Consider the following 16105-nt stretch of genomic DNA (forward strand, 5'->3'; position numbering starts at 1 on the left):
TTAACCTTTGTTTTCATTCTTAATATCAGGCTATGCTGATGTTGACTAAAGCTGTCATTTTATTAACTTTTCAATTAATTAAAGTAACTGAATTTCTCTGAATGTGTTCAAATATTGTAGAAAATGTGGGAAACCTGCCTCGTGTCTCTAAGACTACAGATGTTACATGTGTTTACTTGTGTTTTATTTGTTTGTTTTGAGTACAAATAAAAAGTTAAAACTGTGAAACTTATCTCATTTATTTATTTATTTATTTATTTATTTATTTATTTATCTGCAAAACTATAAAATTGCAAAAGAGAGTGTCAGGAGGTCAAGAAGCCACCAGGGTTATACATAATATTATACATTCATCTTCTGAAGAAACATAAAAACAAATGACAGCAACACACACACAACAGGCGGAAATAAAATAACTGAATTTAGAATGGATTATTGACAGACAAAGCAAAAACTAATGTATGGTGAATATATATATATATATATATATATATATATATATATATATATATATATATATATATATAAAACATCGATACAATAATAATAATAATAAAGTAAAGGAAAGTGTGAATATTCAGAGATCGTGCATTAAATGTAAATTAAAAATCTTTTTTTAAAGATTAATTTTAAGAAAACTACCATAGAGCAAAGTAACAGTGTTTATTGTCTTACGAACACTGGCTCAGCCTCTCGCGCTTTGTGTGTGTGTGTGTGTGTGTGTGTGTGTGTGTGTGTGTCAGGTATCCGAGGCCTCTCTGATGTCAGCAGCAGTAACTGAACCCTCTCCCTGCAGCCTGCTCCGTGGAGGAGCCGACCGGATCCCCGCCTCTCACCGGGCTGACATTCCGCTGAGCTGTGGGGAGAAGCTCTGCTGTGGGAACATGGCGCGCTCTCTCTGGATTAACTTCCCTCATGAGAAACTCCCGAGCATCGTTTCCTAGCTCTCAACTCTCCTCACACCCAGAAATAACGCAAGGAGCCGAGTTTCTCTCGTGTCGCCGTGGATGTGTTTTCTCGTCCTGCCTCACTGATCCGGATCCTGATCCTGCTGCTGGGGATGAAAGTTTGGAGCCGTCGGGTTTAGCAGACAGAGAGCAGGATGGAAAAGCAAAGAAGCAGGAAAGAAAAGGTAAGACAATGGAAAGCTGTGTTTCAGTGAATGGTGTGTGATAAAAAGGATCGTGTGTGTGTGTGTGTGTGTGTGTGTGTGTGTGTGTGTGTGTGTGTGTGTGTGTGTGTGTGTGTGTGTGTGTAAGTGTGTAAGTGTAAGTGTAAGTGTGTGTGAGTGTGTGTGTGTGGTGGCAGCGTGATGTGCAGGAAGCTCAGGGAGAAAGAAAAGCTCGCTGGCAGAAGTTGGAGTTTAAAGACCAACAGGCTGCTCAGTGGAGGGAGAAACTCTCAGAGCTGAAAGAGTTCATGTAGCTGTGCTCTGCCAGCTCCGGGCAGTAAAACTGCTGGAAGCTCTGTGTGCAGCCTCAGAGGAGCAGAGGTTTACAGAAAGGTCCCATGATTACCACCTACTACTGAGCCTGATGCACGAGTTTGTTCTCAACTTTGAGTGACTGATACCTGTCCACATGTTAATAACACACAACTTTAACTATCCTGCATGAGGTCAGTCTGACTTATATGTAGAGGGATCATAATTAAAGCTGCTGTAAGGAGTTTTAAGCTGGTTATGAAACAGACTGAAATGAACACTAATGCCTTGTTTTGACCTTCTGAGGAAAACATTAACGTCAGAATGAAGCTAAACTCTGTCCATGTTGTAGCTTTTAATGTGCTGACCTGCCGCCATGGGCTAACAAACTCATTATTTACTGTCTCAGTGGCACAAAATGTGGAATAATAAATTGAACAGACAAAACCAGCAAAGAGATAACAGATACTGTCCACGTGGAGTGCCAGAATCATCACAGACCACATGTTTCTCTCTGGAGCTTTAATCTGAAGCAGGAGACAGGCTACAGGCAGAAATGAAGCTGTTTTTTCCTCAGGTGTTGTAAAGGAAGAATTTAAAAACACATAAAAAAACCCTAAATATTAACAGATGTAAATATAATTTAAAGGTGCAGGGAAGACTATCTGGAAAAGCTAGTGTTTTTGAATGATAAAGACTCCATTTCCCATGAGCATTAGAACCCACTGTCAAGACATGACTTATGCCAATGTGTGCATTTGTTTTGGAGAGCAAATTTTCAGACTAACTCTACTATTTGTAACGTGTAACATTAGTGCTCATCTACCAGCTCAAACCTCACCAAGCAGAGCTAACATAACCTCACTCTTCATTTTATTGATAGACTCTCGCCAACATTTGAGTGAAAAAGACCACATTATGTTGGTGGGTCAGAAAGTAGGCGAACCATTACAAAAATGGCTGCACAAAGAAGTATGCTAACACCAACGGTATTTTCACTATGGCTTTGAACACGTATAATATTTAGTGCTTAACAGCAAAGATTACAATTTCTTTTGGTTCAGCGTTTCACTACCCTTTCTTTTGCTGGCACAGACAACAGCCAATCATAGACGATAAGATCTGTAACCTAATGAAAACTGGGTCAGCCCACTTACTGCCAAAAAGAAAATCTGCTCTTGAACAAGCAGGTGAAAGTTTAGCAAGCAGCGGAGCAATGACGGCTGTTGTATGCTCACTAAGATTCTGAATGCGCTCAAGGCATGATGTTCATCTCTCAGGCCACCATATCGTCCACGTGGGTAGAGATATTCTGTGTTTGGGTGCTGTGAAGGCTCTCGCAAAAGTAATTTTCTGGCACAAATGTTGAACTTGCACACACCTCCACTGCAGGTTTTGTCAGTATAACGCAGCAACAGTTGGCCAGCGTGGTGTTGTCATAGGGACTTCTACAATACGGTCCTGGATGACATGGACAGGGAAACTTAGAAATAGCATTCAGAAATCACCTATTTTGGTGCTGATAATATTATTCTACATAGTGTGTTATGGAAAGGCATATATCTAGAAGTGAGACTTCTTTAAGAATATTTCCTCAAGATTATGGGTTATGGATTATGTCCAAGGAATTCACACAAAGACTGGTTGGACAGTTTTCTTTCTGTGGTTATCAAAGCAGGAAGAAAGGAATCTTTATCATTCATAATTATAACACAGCTTTACATTTAGATATAATGGATCCATAAATATGCTAAAATTTATTGCAGAGGTGTGAATCAGACCTTCTCATAAAGTGATGAACAGAATGATACTGTGTGCTTCATAAACCACACTTTATGGCCCATGAGTTGTTTCTGAGCACGCTCAGGTTGCATGAACATCAGATAAAGACTGCATTAGGTCACATCCCACATCAACATTTGTGAAAACAAGTGTGACTGCTACACACAGCTCAAGAACAATTTACAGGAAAGATAGAAATAGACATGCAGCTGAAAACAAGGACAGTGGAGGTCAACAAAGAGTGGTAGAAACAGTCCTGAATCTTTATTTATAGAGCTTACAGGAGGTGAAAATAAGGTTTAACAGATTTAGAGATAACAGCATCCTGTACAGTATCTGTAACATGTTGGAGAAACAAACTCAGGGTTAGCTTTTGCTTTAAAATGACTTTGATTTTCCTGTTAACACAGAATATTAATGAACAGGGTCAACTCAAATGCACAAATAAGTGTTCAAACATGGGTCATTTACATGAGGAGCATGATGACTGTGTGGTGTTAGAGTTATGTTAAAAGATCAGAGCGATGCGTTCAGGACCAGTGGGGGAGTTTTTATGTTTGTATGTCATGCTGACATTTATACAATTCTGATTATTAGTAGGCAAGGAGGCCAATAACTGACATTTGGAGCCAATATTCATTTGCAGTCTAAGTAAAAATATTGGCGTAAAAAATTTGAACAGCTCCCAGGCTTAGTATCATGTTTCATAAAGTTAAATGAAAACTTAAGAAATAAAAAGCTTAAGTTTTCCACAGTAAATAAAGTTTTCCAAAATTTTAATATAACCGCAATAAAAACTGGACAGAATTGAGTTTGTGCTGCTTTTTACAGGCATTTCATGCAGTTGATTTATTTTACTGTTTGATTTTACATGACTGATTTTAAATGTTTTGACCATCTAGGGCTTCTATATGTAGACAGGGAGAAATTCTGTGCAGAGAAGCATCAGAGCCAAAACAACACTGCTTTGAATGGGTTTCATATCCGGCCGTCAGATTAAAAAAAAGGCCGATGACGATATGCCTCAAAATACCAAATATATCGGCATCAATAATCTGCCTGGCCAACAATCGGTCTATCCCTAGTACATCATTTAAGACACAGAACAGTCTCTCTCCGCAGCTTAAGCAAAGGAAGTTTAAAATAAAACTTCCTAAAGCAACACGTCAGTTAGTATTGACTCAAATCTGATAACAAACGATCACAAACGTTGTTGAACCACCTGACAGGTGACTCAACAGATCACACTTGAAGAAGCAGCTTTATCATGTTCCTGAGCTGAAAACCTCATGTCAGCATAGACACAGTATGAGGTTTCTCTCATTCATATCTCTGAATTAGAGGTGTACCGATCACAATTTTCTGGCCGATCACCGATCTTTAAAAAGCCTGACCTGCTGATACCGATTTGGGCCCATACAGATTTTTATTTTTTTTATTTTTTTGTATATCTTACAGCATATACCTTCAATGTTCCAATCTTATTTTGTTGAAAATCAATGAACAATACCTATGAAAAATCTTTATGTTCTTACTTAAACAACCAATTAAGTGTCCTGAATTTTAGGTCTCAGGGCAAAAAGCAACAATGCCTGGCTGTCAGACCTTCCCGGAGGTATATAAGATCAGTTTCAAATGTAAGGATGGGCCGATCACCTATCACCCAAAATTAAGGAAAATCAGGACAGATTGATCAATCGGTACATGTCTAATCTGAATATTCACTCTCTGTTGTTTGCATGTTTCACTCATTTTGGCAGAAATTCTCCTTAACACATTTAATGTAAGCATGCAAATATAACAGACAACAAATTATGACATCTTATTATAAAGCACCAAGCAAACGAGTCAACTGTAGTTTGGTTTATCAACACGGCCTCAGAAAACAACTGCTTTTATAACTCACTGCCCATTAAGACTCCTCTGTGCACATTTCACAAAAGGTCATAAATATAAAAACTCTGATAAGAAAACTTTATAAACAGGAGGTTAAATAACATTTTTTGGACTGGGGTGCACTCTCCTCTTCTGGGCCCTGCAGAGCCTCACTCTGTGCTCCAGCTTATTGTTTTGCTCGGAGAGTTTCTGCTTGTATTCCTGTTTTTGCTCCAGTTTCTGTCACTCACACAGCAAACCTGCAGCTGACACAACAGGCTCTATGGTACACCAGGACTTCCTGTCAATGAGTGTGTGCTATTTCTGATTCGGATTCTGTGTAAGTCTGTGTAACTCTGTGTAAGCAACGTGTTTGTGATGGAGAGTGTGGGAAAAAAACCCAACAGACACAGAAAATGACACAAACAGGAGACTGAACAGGATTTATGAGCTGATATGTTCACACTTTCACTTCACACACAAACAGATCTGACCTGTGTATTTACAAACATCATCTGAAGAGTTTGTTAGTCGAGTACACACACACACACACACACACACACACACACACACACACACACACACACACACACACACACACACACACACACACACACACACACACACACACACACCCACACACCCTGCCTCTGTGTAAAGAATATTTCCCAGTGTTTAGAGCTCCTCTGTTTTATAAACTGTGTGATTGTGTAAGTCCAGGCTGGACCCGTCTGTTCTCTTTCTTCCTCTGCTGTGATGAATATGTTCCAGTTATATTCTAATAGGCTTAAAGATTTAAGTCTCAGCTCCATACTTTGACATATGGAGGCCTTTGTTCAAACACAGTCTAGCATGGCTACGTGTTAAACGTGCTCTGTTTCATGTCACATTATCATGTTTCATGTGTGTTGACTAAATATCTGCAGCCTTAATGGAGAGAACAGCTGATGAGACACAGTCAGCAGAGCTCTCTGTCTCAGCTCTCCTCAGGGACTCTACTCCTAGAAAGACTTTACCTCCGTGTTTGTTTCTGAATCAACAGCCTCTGACTGCAGCCACAAATTTCTAAAACAATCGGCATAAATTTATATGATTTGCATCTGCATTAGAGTGGAAACTGATGCACCGAACTTTGTATAAGGTTTTGGTCCAATACAGACTCAAATCCATTGGACAGATCTATTCCAGTGGTTTTCCAGTGGATGTCGGCATGATAACATCATGATGTGTGTCAACCTGGTGGTTTGCAGCTAGCAATTTATAAAACTGTACTGAACTTTGAGGTAGGGCTGGGCGATTATGGTAAAAATAAGAATCCCGATTATTTTAAGTGATATTGAAATCACAATTAATATACACAATTATTCATTTATTCAAAAACTTCAGTACTGATTTCAACACAACTTTAAAGAACCAGCAAGTGGCACATACAGTATTATTGATACGTCACACACACTAGCTGTGGCTGCACATGGAACACAGAAGAGCTATGAAGCACAGGAACTTGCATACATCTACACTGTGTGGCATATCAATTGTTTTTCTTCGATTATATTGTTTTTATGATTGTCAGATGGCAAAATTGAAATTGCGATTAAAATCTGATTAATTGTCCAGCCCGACTTTGAGGCTCTTCCCCTGTCTAACTACTGCCTACATGTAAGAAAGGAGTTTCCCACCTTGGCAAACAGAGCCTTCTCCCTTTTGCAACAACCTACTTGTGTGAATCTGGCTTTTATTTGGTAATAATTTCCTATTCTAAACAAATGTAATAATTATTAAAAGGTGAAAAAAAGTAAAAAAAAAAAAAAAACATTCTTAAAGTTGACACTTCTTTACATATTCTAGAACATTGTTTATTGGTTTCCAAAGGGGGTCAACTGCCAGAAGCAAATGCTGTTTAGAGGGCATTGGTATTGTAAAGTTTGGGAACCCCTGATCTATTCTACTCAGTTCTATGTTTTTCTGAGGTTATGATACCATGTATGTTTAAAGATGTGGTCTGCCTCTGACCAAAGCAACGTATACAACAAACTCACTAGCCCGGCAACCACCTGTAGCATCGGGTTTCTTCATGAGACTTGAGAACTGTGCACCTGACTTGACATGTTAGCACAAGCTAATCAAGTATTTGACACATACCGCAGTCCCTTGCTTGTCTCATAGTGCTTGAAAGTGAGTGAAAGCTGAGCCACACTTCTCACTTGTTTAGGAAAAAGCTTTATCTGTTTGGTGTTTCATTTCAACTTATTTATGGTCTTTTTTCTTTGTGCTATGTCCACAATCGTTGCCACTCAAGAAAGCTTCGTCCACAAAGTCACTTGTGCACTGGGTGTTGGGATGGGAATCAAAAAACAGATCCTGGAGAGAATCGATGAGAAATGTTTCAATCCATCAATATCGTTAGCTTTTGTGCTTAACGATTCCCTTATTAATTCTTTACATTGTGCCAGAGCCGCGAGGCCTTACGTCGACTAGTCTGCTGCAGCTATCTTGGCTTAGCAGTTAGATAACGTTTCCCAAGAAAACTCTGATTCAGGATTTTCAGCTTGAAGTTTTACTGCAGAACTGACTTCATAAAGAAATGTACCTTACTCTCTCTCAGGAGATTCATATTCAGTACATTCGTAATGGTATAAATCACCTATTCACCAAAATAACAAAATAGCGCAAGCTTGATGCTAACATTTATGGGAAACTGCATTGATATGCTAGCAGTTAGCATACATCAGTATAACTTCAGCTTCAGAATAGAATTTCAACTTTCATCATAGAAACATATCACATCAACTCTTTGTAAAAAACAATACTGAGAATTTCAAATGTCAAAAGCTAACAGGCTAATGAAAGGCTCATGGCTGACTTCATAACTATGGAAAGCTTCCAAACAACTTAAACCATTGCTATAACCACTTTGAGACACTAGATGGCCAACTTGAATTATTAATATGTTATAACACAGTACATTGTCACATTGTGTGCAATTTTTACCTGTTTCTGTTTAATTATGCCCAGAAATATCCAGACTCAGGGACCAATTACATTTCATTTACTTATAGTATGAAGTCAATTAAATGTTGTTGACACAGAAAACCTGTAAAGCTATTTTTTGTACCAAGAAAATTCACAACAAGAATTGATAAGGGAATGGATAAAGAATCAGATCGATAAGCAGAATCGATAAGGGCATCGGTATTGACAAAATCTTATCAATTCCCATCCCTAACTGGGTGTACTGTGATTGGCTGCGGAAGCAGCATCCACTCTTTGCCCAGAAACGTCCCGACACAACCAAAACATCATCAAACAGGCTGAGGAGATGGTTTGAGGCAGACACAGACACATACACACATGTATAGAGGCCTTTACAAAATGGTTAAGAAGGATTATTCCTGTAAAAGTCAACATTCTATTTTTTAAGGAAAATCCTGCAGACTCTACCGTCAATGTCATCAACACCAGTGGGCCTGTGTATTTATGATCAGAAGGAAGAAAACTACATCTGCTAAGCAGTTTGGAGATACACGCCTTATCAAAATTTTAAGACCAGTTAAGAAACTACATGGAATTTATTTTTTTTGCTGTTGGCTCTTCAAGAGGATCTAAGTAAAGATTCAAAATGTAAAAAGAAGAAATGGGAGGGAGACAAAAAATTGAGTAAGCAATTTATTAAGAGGAACAAATAAAGTAAAATAGGCTTTTTACCAGCAGATCAAAAGTTTAAGACCACGGCCTTCAAACACTAAAATTTGCTGAAAAATAAAAGATGGAGAAAGATTTTTTCTCTGAAAAGAAAAAACTAAACCTGGACAGTCCTGGTGGCTTCTCATGTTACTAGCATGATGAGGAGATCCCACTGGAGATGTTTTCTAAGTAGCCCAGTGAAGGGGGCACCATCATGAGCTGGGTGCTGTTTCCTCCAATGGAACAATGTGGCTTCAGGTTGTTAGGAGCGTCAAACTTATGATACTAGGATAACATCTCGTCCTCTGTTTTTGTGAAGTGTGTGAGATGAAACCTCAGAGTGTTTCTTCTTCTCCTGAAGTTTTCCTGCTGTTCACTCTCAGTGAAGAGTCTCTGAGGTCTCAAACATCTACAAGTCCTCTCCTCTCTCTCAGAGCTGCTGGTTGATGCTTTACAGAGTTTCAGGAATCCCTCCAGTCTGCATGTTTGAAGCGTGTTTATGAAGATGTGTGTGTGTGTGTGTGTGTGTGTGTGTGTGTGTGTGTGTGCCTGTGTGTGTTAGTGCCTGTAAAAGAGAAAGAGAGGAGGAGCAGAGAGAGATAATGACAGCCTTGGTGTTCGCTCTGGTGTAAGGACAAATTTGGAAGCAGCCGATGAGGGAGGGAGAAGGGAGTGAGCGGTGTTTGAGCTGTGCTGAGCTAACCTCAGAGAGCAGAGTTTCCTCAGAGCTCCAGCTGCTGTGACAGAGGAGAATGAGAGAAACAGAAACCTCCTCTGCCTGACTCTCTGCTCCTCTCACTCTGTGTCTCTCTGAGGAATTCAAGCTGAGCAGAAAAAGACGAGAGCGCGCTGCAGTTTGCTGTCCCATTTACCAGAACACACAGATTCATATTCTGCAAACCAGGCTGCTGCTGCTGCTGTTTTGGTTGTTTTGGTGTCATATTGGGCAGAATCCTGCTCCTCATTATCTGCTGTGTTCATCATTTATGTATCTGTGGCCAGTGGATCTGCTTTTTATATCTTTGAAAACTAATTTTAAAAATAATTTTATTAAAATAAAAAACAGATTATTTTTTAAATGATGCACCAGTTCACATTTAGATGTGCAAACATGGTTAATGTAGCTAAATTTTCTTTGTCAGAGCTGACTGTAATTAAAGAAAGATGCTTTAAAAATACAAATTGAATTAATTTTCCTTAAACAGAAGAAGAAAACAAAATTGAGTATAATCTATTCAGCAGCTTAACTCTGGATCACAGAGTATACAGGTAAACAGTGCCAAAGTGGTTAGCATAGTGTAGCTAGCACAAGCAGAGCTAGCTCCAGGATATGAAGGAGGATGTGAATCAAGTTTAAAACTGAAAATTCAAAAAAACAAAAACAAAAAAAAAACAAAGATGACATTTTGTAGTCGGAAATTGTTTTTAAAGTTTGAAGAGTTTGGAGTTTTATTACAATTAACAGATTTCTATGTCCTTAATTCTTCTTTTCAGTTCTCTCTGTTTGGGTCTCGCTCCACCACCAAGACCACCAACCCTCCCTCCTCCTCCTCCTCCTCTTCCTCCCCTGTCATCCCTCCTTCAGCCTCCAAACTGAAAAAGCCAGACCGCCCTCCTGCCCCCAGCCCTTCAGACAGACCGGGCCCTCCTGGTCTGAGTAAAGCAGAGTTCCTGGAGCGTGTGCGCCGCAGTAACCAGGCCTGCCAGCAGGGGGAGTTCTCCCTGGCTGTGCGACTTTACACCGAGGCCCTGACCGCCGACCCGCAGAACTGCATACTGTACAGCAACCGCTCAGCCGCCCACCTGAGGCTGGGACAGTACAGCATGGCGCTGGATGACGCCATCAAGGCTCGAGTCATCAACCCAAAGTGGCCGAAGGTAAGAGAGCGTTAAGTTTTCTGTACTGGCTGATGGTTAAACAGATCATGTGGAGAGGGGTCTCTGGAACCCTTACCCAGAGTTGGTCAAGATGCTGTTATTGTCACTGTATCGTTTACAGTCACCTGACATTAATCCGCCTCAAGCTCACACTTGTAAAAAGAAAATTTTCTCTAGGCAGTAGGAAAACTGATGCCATTGTCAATTCCCTTATCAATTCCTCCTGTGATTATTCTGTGAGTTATAAGTCGGCCTCACAGGTTTTCTGTGTCATCATTTCATTGAGTTTATAAGTAAATAAATATGATATTGGTCACTGGCTGTAGATACAACCGGATGTAAATAAATAAAAAAAGCTAAATTATATTGTCTAAAATAGATCAAATGATACAATATTTGAATTTGTTTCATCTTCGTCCAATAAAGTTACTGAATCTGTTGTTGAAAGCACAGTGCTGAATATAAACAGGACAGAAATGAAACAAAGCTTACCCTCATCAGCTTTGCTCTGCAGTGAAGTTTCAGAGGTTGCACTTGTCCAAAGTTTACCAAGCACATGACACTCCTGGTTCTTCCGCCATGTGTCCACAAATGTTTAGCATGTTGGTGTTGCTGCCACCCTTGCATGATATCACAGCACAAATGACACTTTGGGTTGTTAGAATTCTTTTTTGTAAAGTGAAGCCAAGCTTTCAATTGCTTCGATCTCTTGATCATTGTCTTGGAAACTCTGCTGCTGACTGACGAGTGTGACTGATATGTGACACGTCATGTGACTTTGACGTAAGGTCCAGGCACTCTGCTGTAACGTAAAGAATAGACAAGGGAATGGCAAAGCATTAGGGCCAATGATATTGATGGATCGAACCATTTCTAACTGATTCTTAACAGGAACTATAGATGTCCCAATACAGATTTTTGGACTTCTAATCCGATTTTTTCACGATATGTTTTGTGGGTACAGATTCCTTTCTCTGATAAATCCTGTGCTCTGTTGGGTGATTCTGTTGAAAACGACAAATCATAGTGAGCCCTGTTGGTATCTCCTCGAGGAACACTTTCTTTACAAATGTTGAAAGACCTGTTTTTCTATCATTGCTTTCCAAAGAGAAGTAGTCCCAAACAGAGGACATGTTTGCAACGTGGTTTGATTTACAGCAGCTGTAAAGCGTGACGGTGCTGAAGACTCATGAAAACTAAAGACTCTATAAAACATGGACGTAGTCTCTGCAACGTCACCTGTCTGTTCCTGAAACCGTAAGATGAAGCCAGTCTGTGGACGCAGCCACATTGGACATGACGTCGGCTGTGAGCTTCCTTTCCAATAGCTACAGGGCACCCGTTAGTCACATGACCTGAGCTGTGTCTCTGATTGGAAAATAAAATGATCCTAATAACTTCTAAACCACAGCGTTAGAAAGACATCACTCACTGTACAGTGTGTGCTGATAGTGAAATCAATGTTTTAGATCCAAGACGTTTTTTGGACCAGGCTTTAAATATGTTTTTTAATTCCATAAAAGTCTGTTTTAATGGCTGGGTGTGTACGTGACTTCTGGTCTTTCTGCAGCCAGCCTCAAGCAGATTCTCGATTAACAGCAACTTTTAGCACTTCCTCATAGGCTTCATTTTTACCAACTTGATGTTGCCCCTTGGTAAAAACATAGACTGTATAAAACATGGACGTAGTCTCGCCGACGTCACCCGTCTAGTTCTGAAACAAAAAATGAAGCATATATAGGCTATAGCGGCCATATTGGTAGTGGCAAGGGCTTCGCATACAGCTATAGGGCGCCTGTCAGTCACGTGACCCTGAGTACAGTGTGTGCCATTAGTAAAATTAGTAACTCAGACAGGAGATGGTTTTTGAACCAGGCTGTAAATAAGTTAATTTCTGCTTTGAAAACATCTTTTTTTGGCTTGGTGTGTTTGTGAGTTCAGGTACTTCTGGAGTCAGCCTCAAGTGAACACTCGAGAAACAGCAGATTTTAGCACTTCAGCATTGTCTCATATTCTCAGACCGGAGGTTGCTGCTTGGTAAAAACTGGATCGGTTCTGATCACATAACGAATTGGATGCTTTCTGATCCTCCAAAAATAGCCGTATCAGGCACAGATACCGCTCAGTGTGTCAGATCGGGACATCCCTAACAGGAACCAGTTATCGATACTCGCCCCTGCTAAGCGGCAGAAAGTCCAGGAAAAATCAAACTCAGCAGCAACTCCCGCTGTGAAAGAAAGATTTAAGGAGAGGCTAGAAAAGAGAGGTAGGAGGTAGAGTGAAACTAAGACTTGTTTATACTGCAGAAGGAACAGTTGAATTTATCTGAATGTGTGAGGAGTGAAAGTGTATGGCAGCGCTTCTTGGTGAGTTTGTTGTCTGAACTCTTTGCTGATCAAAATGAAAGTGGAGCACACACGGACACACAAATGTCTCTGACATCATGAAGTGCTACTTCAGACTGTGGCAGCTCTTTGGATCTCCAAACAGAGTGTGTGTTGAATGAAATGAGTGATGGAGGGAGAAAGAAAGAGACAGAGAAAGAGGGGGAGACTGTGTGGAGGAAGCAGCAGCAGACCGGGCCGACCAGGCCGCCTCTGTCTGGACAGCTGGGGCCAAGCCAGCTCCACTCCACTTCCTCTCTCTGTGCAGGAGAATGGACGGAAGTGCTGTTTGGGTGTGTGTGAGTGTGTGTTTGTGTGTGTGTGTGTGTGTGTGTGTGTGTGTGTGTGTGTGTGTGTGTGTGTGTGTGTGTGTGTGTGTGTGTGTGTGTGTGTGTGTGTGTGTTTGTGTTTGTGAAAGAGAGACGGAGTGAGCTCTACACGGCTGTTATTTTGTTTTTCAATCTCTGGCTGGGCCTTGGCTCGAGTTTGTCACTTAAAGACAATAACAGAAGCAGCATTCCTTCGTGTGTGTGTGTGTGTGTGTGTGTGTGTGTGTGTGTGTGTGTGTGTGTGTGTGTGTGTGTGTGTGTGTGTGTGTGTGTGAAGCTCAGATCCAGGGTCAGGTTTAATGAAGTGTCGATGTGAGCGACTCTCTCTGAGGGAGATGTTTATTTCTGCCTCACTTCTCTCTTTCTGCTCCCCGCTCCTCTTTTCTTCTCCCACCGTTTGTCCCGCCGTCACCGCCGTGCACTTTCTGTTGGCTCAACAGGCTCAAACACGCGCTCAGTGTATCACTCAGGGACAGGGGGAGGCGTCTCAGGGGGGACGTCGGTGGTCAGAAAGTCACTGCTGGTGTTTGAGTCTTATCAGGAGAACAGCACGCTCTGAACGTCTGAGCGTTTTTGCATCTTAATGTTGTTTTTTCATGTTTTGAGCAGCTTTACCTTCTCTGTGTCTGTGTGTGCATTCAGCCCTCAGCTTTCACAAACTCTTTTGTTTCTTTGTGATTCAAATGAAGTCACATCTCTGAAGTAAAGTGCAGCAGGAGCTTTTCTCTCTTTCTGCTCTCTGAGTGTTTTCTCCTGCAGACTTTTTGTGTTTGAATGTTTGCCGTCTCTCTGCTCTCGCTGTGTGAGCTTTTGTGAAGCTCTTTGCTCTTTTAAAAGGTTTTTTTTTTACCTCCTCATACAGGTGCATTTATTCTCATCCTGAAGCTTATAATAGCTCTCTGGAAACTTTTGCTGCTCCTCAGACTTTTGGAGGTTTGCTCTCTGAATAAAGGTTTGTGTTCGCCCCAGAAAGGAAGACAGATGTTTGCCGTCACTGCTGAGCTCATTCAGGATGATTAAACGTAAAGTCGTGTTCACTGAGCTCAGGTCACCTCAGCGTCTCTCAGTAACTTCAGCATCTCTCACATTTTAATCCTGACAAACGTCTGTTAAAGTCTCAGCTCCTCCTCTTGGTGTTTCTTTTAAATACACAACATGTTGCTCTCTCTTTGTTTGTATTCACTGAAAATCTATGAAAGACTCTTGATTCATGATGTCTCTTCAGCGGGAACTGTTTCCAAACAAGAAAGCATGAGAACTCACTCATTTTAACTTCCGACAGTTACCACGGCTCTGTGGAATATTTATCACTTTCTAAGGTAAAGATTTAACTTTATTGAGTGCGGACACTTTAAAGTGATGCTAGTGACTTAAGAGTACATCAACTGTTTTATCTCAGTTAAGATGTTTCTGATGTAGCAGAAAACAAAAAGTTGTTCTTGGATCTGTTTAATGCGCCTATTGTTTTGAGGATGTCTCTAAACTTCTTTCCCTGAGAATCATGCAAAACAAGGTGTATTTTTTTCTTTCACTTCACAGACCGAGTGACGCAGTGTGACATCCTACATGAAGCCGAACAGGTTGAAGGGTGTGAGGCTTCTGTTTGTGTGGATCCGTTGTAACATTGTTTACCTCTAGAGGATGTGCTGAGAGTCTGTGATTTTCTGTTATTGTCAGTTACAGGAAAGAAAGGAACTAAGGTTTACTCAGTTAAAAAAAAGATGACGAGAAAGAAAACACCGAAGCACTTAAGCTTTGACGCAATCAGGTTTTAGGAGTAAGAGAAGGTTTTGCACTGCAAAAAAATGAAATCTTATCAACTGCTTTTCTCCTGTGTTTAGCAAAAATGTCCTTCTAGACTTGATACGAGCCTCTTTCACCTGAGTAGTCCAGAGATGTGTCTCATTTCAAGTTAGTTAAAGATAAAAATTAGGTCTTAATTGCTGGAAACAAGTAAATAAAAAGTCTGCCATTGGGGTAAGAGAAATCTCCTGTCAAGATTAGAATAGAATAGAATAGAATAGAACAGAACAGAACTTTATTGTCATTCTAACAAGTACAATGAAATTGAAGTCACAGCGGCAAACAAGAAAACAAAAGAAAGAAAGTGTAAGGAAAGTTTAAAAAGGTCCATAAGAAAATAGATGATGACAGCTTGTCCATCATTGTCAAGTTCAGCCAGCCTCCACCTCCACAGGGTCCAGGACTGAGCTTCTTCAACAGTCTGTTCAGTCTCTGTCTCCTGGATCCTGTCTGCTCACAGCAGGTGAAGCTCTTCCAACATGGTGTTGGTGTCTGATGTTAGCTCTGTTAGACTTGTCTGTGAATAGCATGATGCTACTGTTCCCTCTGGTATTCCCTCTGTTGCTGGGTTAGCACAGCTAGCTCGTCCATCTTATTGGAGATAGATCTTACGTTCCCAATAACTATGGATGGAAGGACAGGTCGATGTCGTCACTTCTTAGCTCACGCCTGAAAACCAGCACGTTGTCCTCACCTTGTGAGAAAACATCTGGCCTTGCACCAGTTAGCATTGACATGCTACAGGCTGCTAACAGCTGATTTCACATGTAAACAATGCAGCCATGGTTACATGTAGGATCTCCAGACAAACACAGGAGAAAAGTAGTAAAAATATCACTGAAGCCACAAAAAGTTTGGTATCCATGACCAACAAATGAGCCATACAAAGTAATGATCCACTCCAAATACAAAGATGACGAAAAAGAGACGAAAAAATTACATGAAAC

At 40.6% G+C, this 16105-nt stretch overlaps 1 protein-coding gene across 1 annotated transcript in view; it reads left to right on the forward strand.

Moving 5' to 3' along the window:
• Positions 1-850: 850 nt before the first annotated feature.
• The window catches only part of ttc28 (tetratricopeptide repeat domain 28), a 140110-nt gene continuing 124855 nt past the window's right edge, over positions 851-16105 (forward strand). Inside the window, exons 1-2 of the mRNA XM_074689996.1 lie at positions 851-1132; positions 10259-10642. Of these exons, the coding sequence (XP_074546097.1) occupies positions 1103-1132; positions 10259-10642 (414 nt within the window). The 5' untranslated portion in view covers positions 851-1102. The remainder of the gene's footprint in view (positions 1133-10258; positions 10643-16105) is intronic.

This window comes from Halichoeres trimaculatus, unplaced genomic scaffold (genome assembly GCF_033239565.1).
Source record: "Halichoeres trimaculatus isolate MK-OKI-2021-1 unplaced genomic scaffold, fHalTri1.1 fHalTri1_scaffold_16, whole genome shotgun sequence".
In the NCBI taxonomy this organism is placed as follows: Eukaryota; Metazoa; Chordata; class Actinopteri; order Labriformes; family Labridae; genus Halichoeres; species Halichoeres trimaculatus.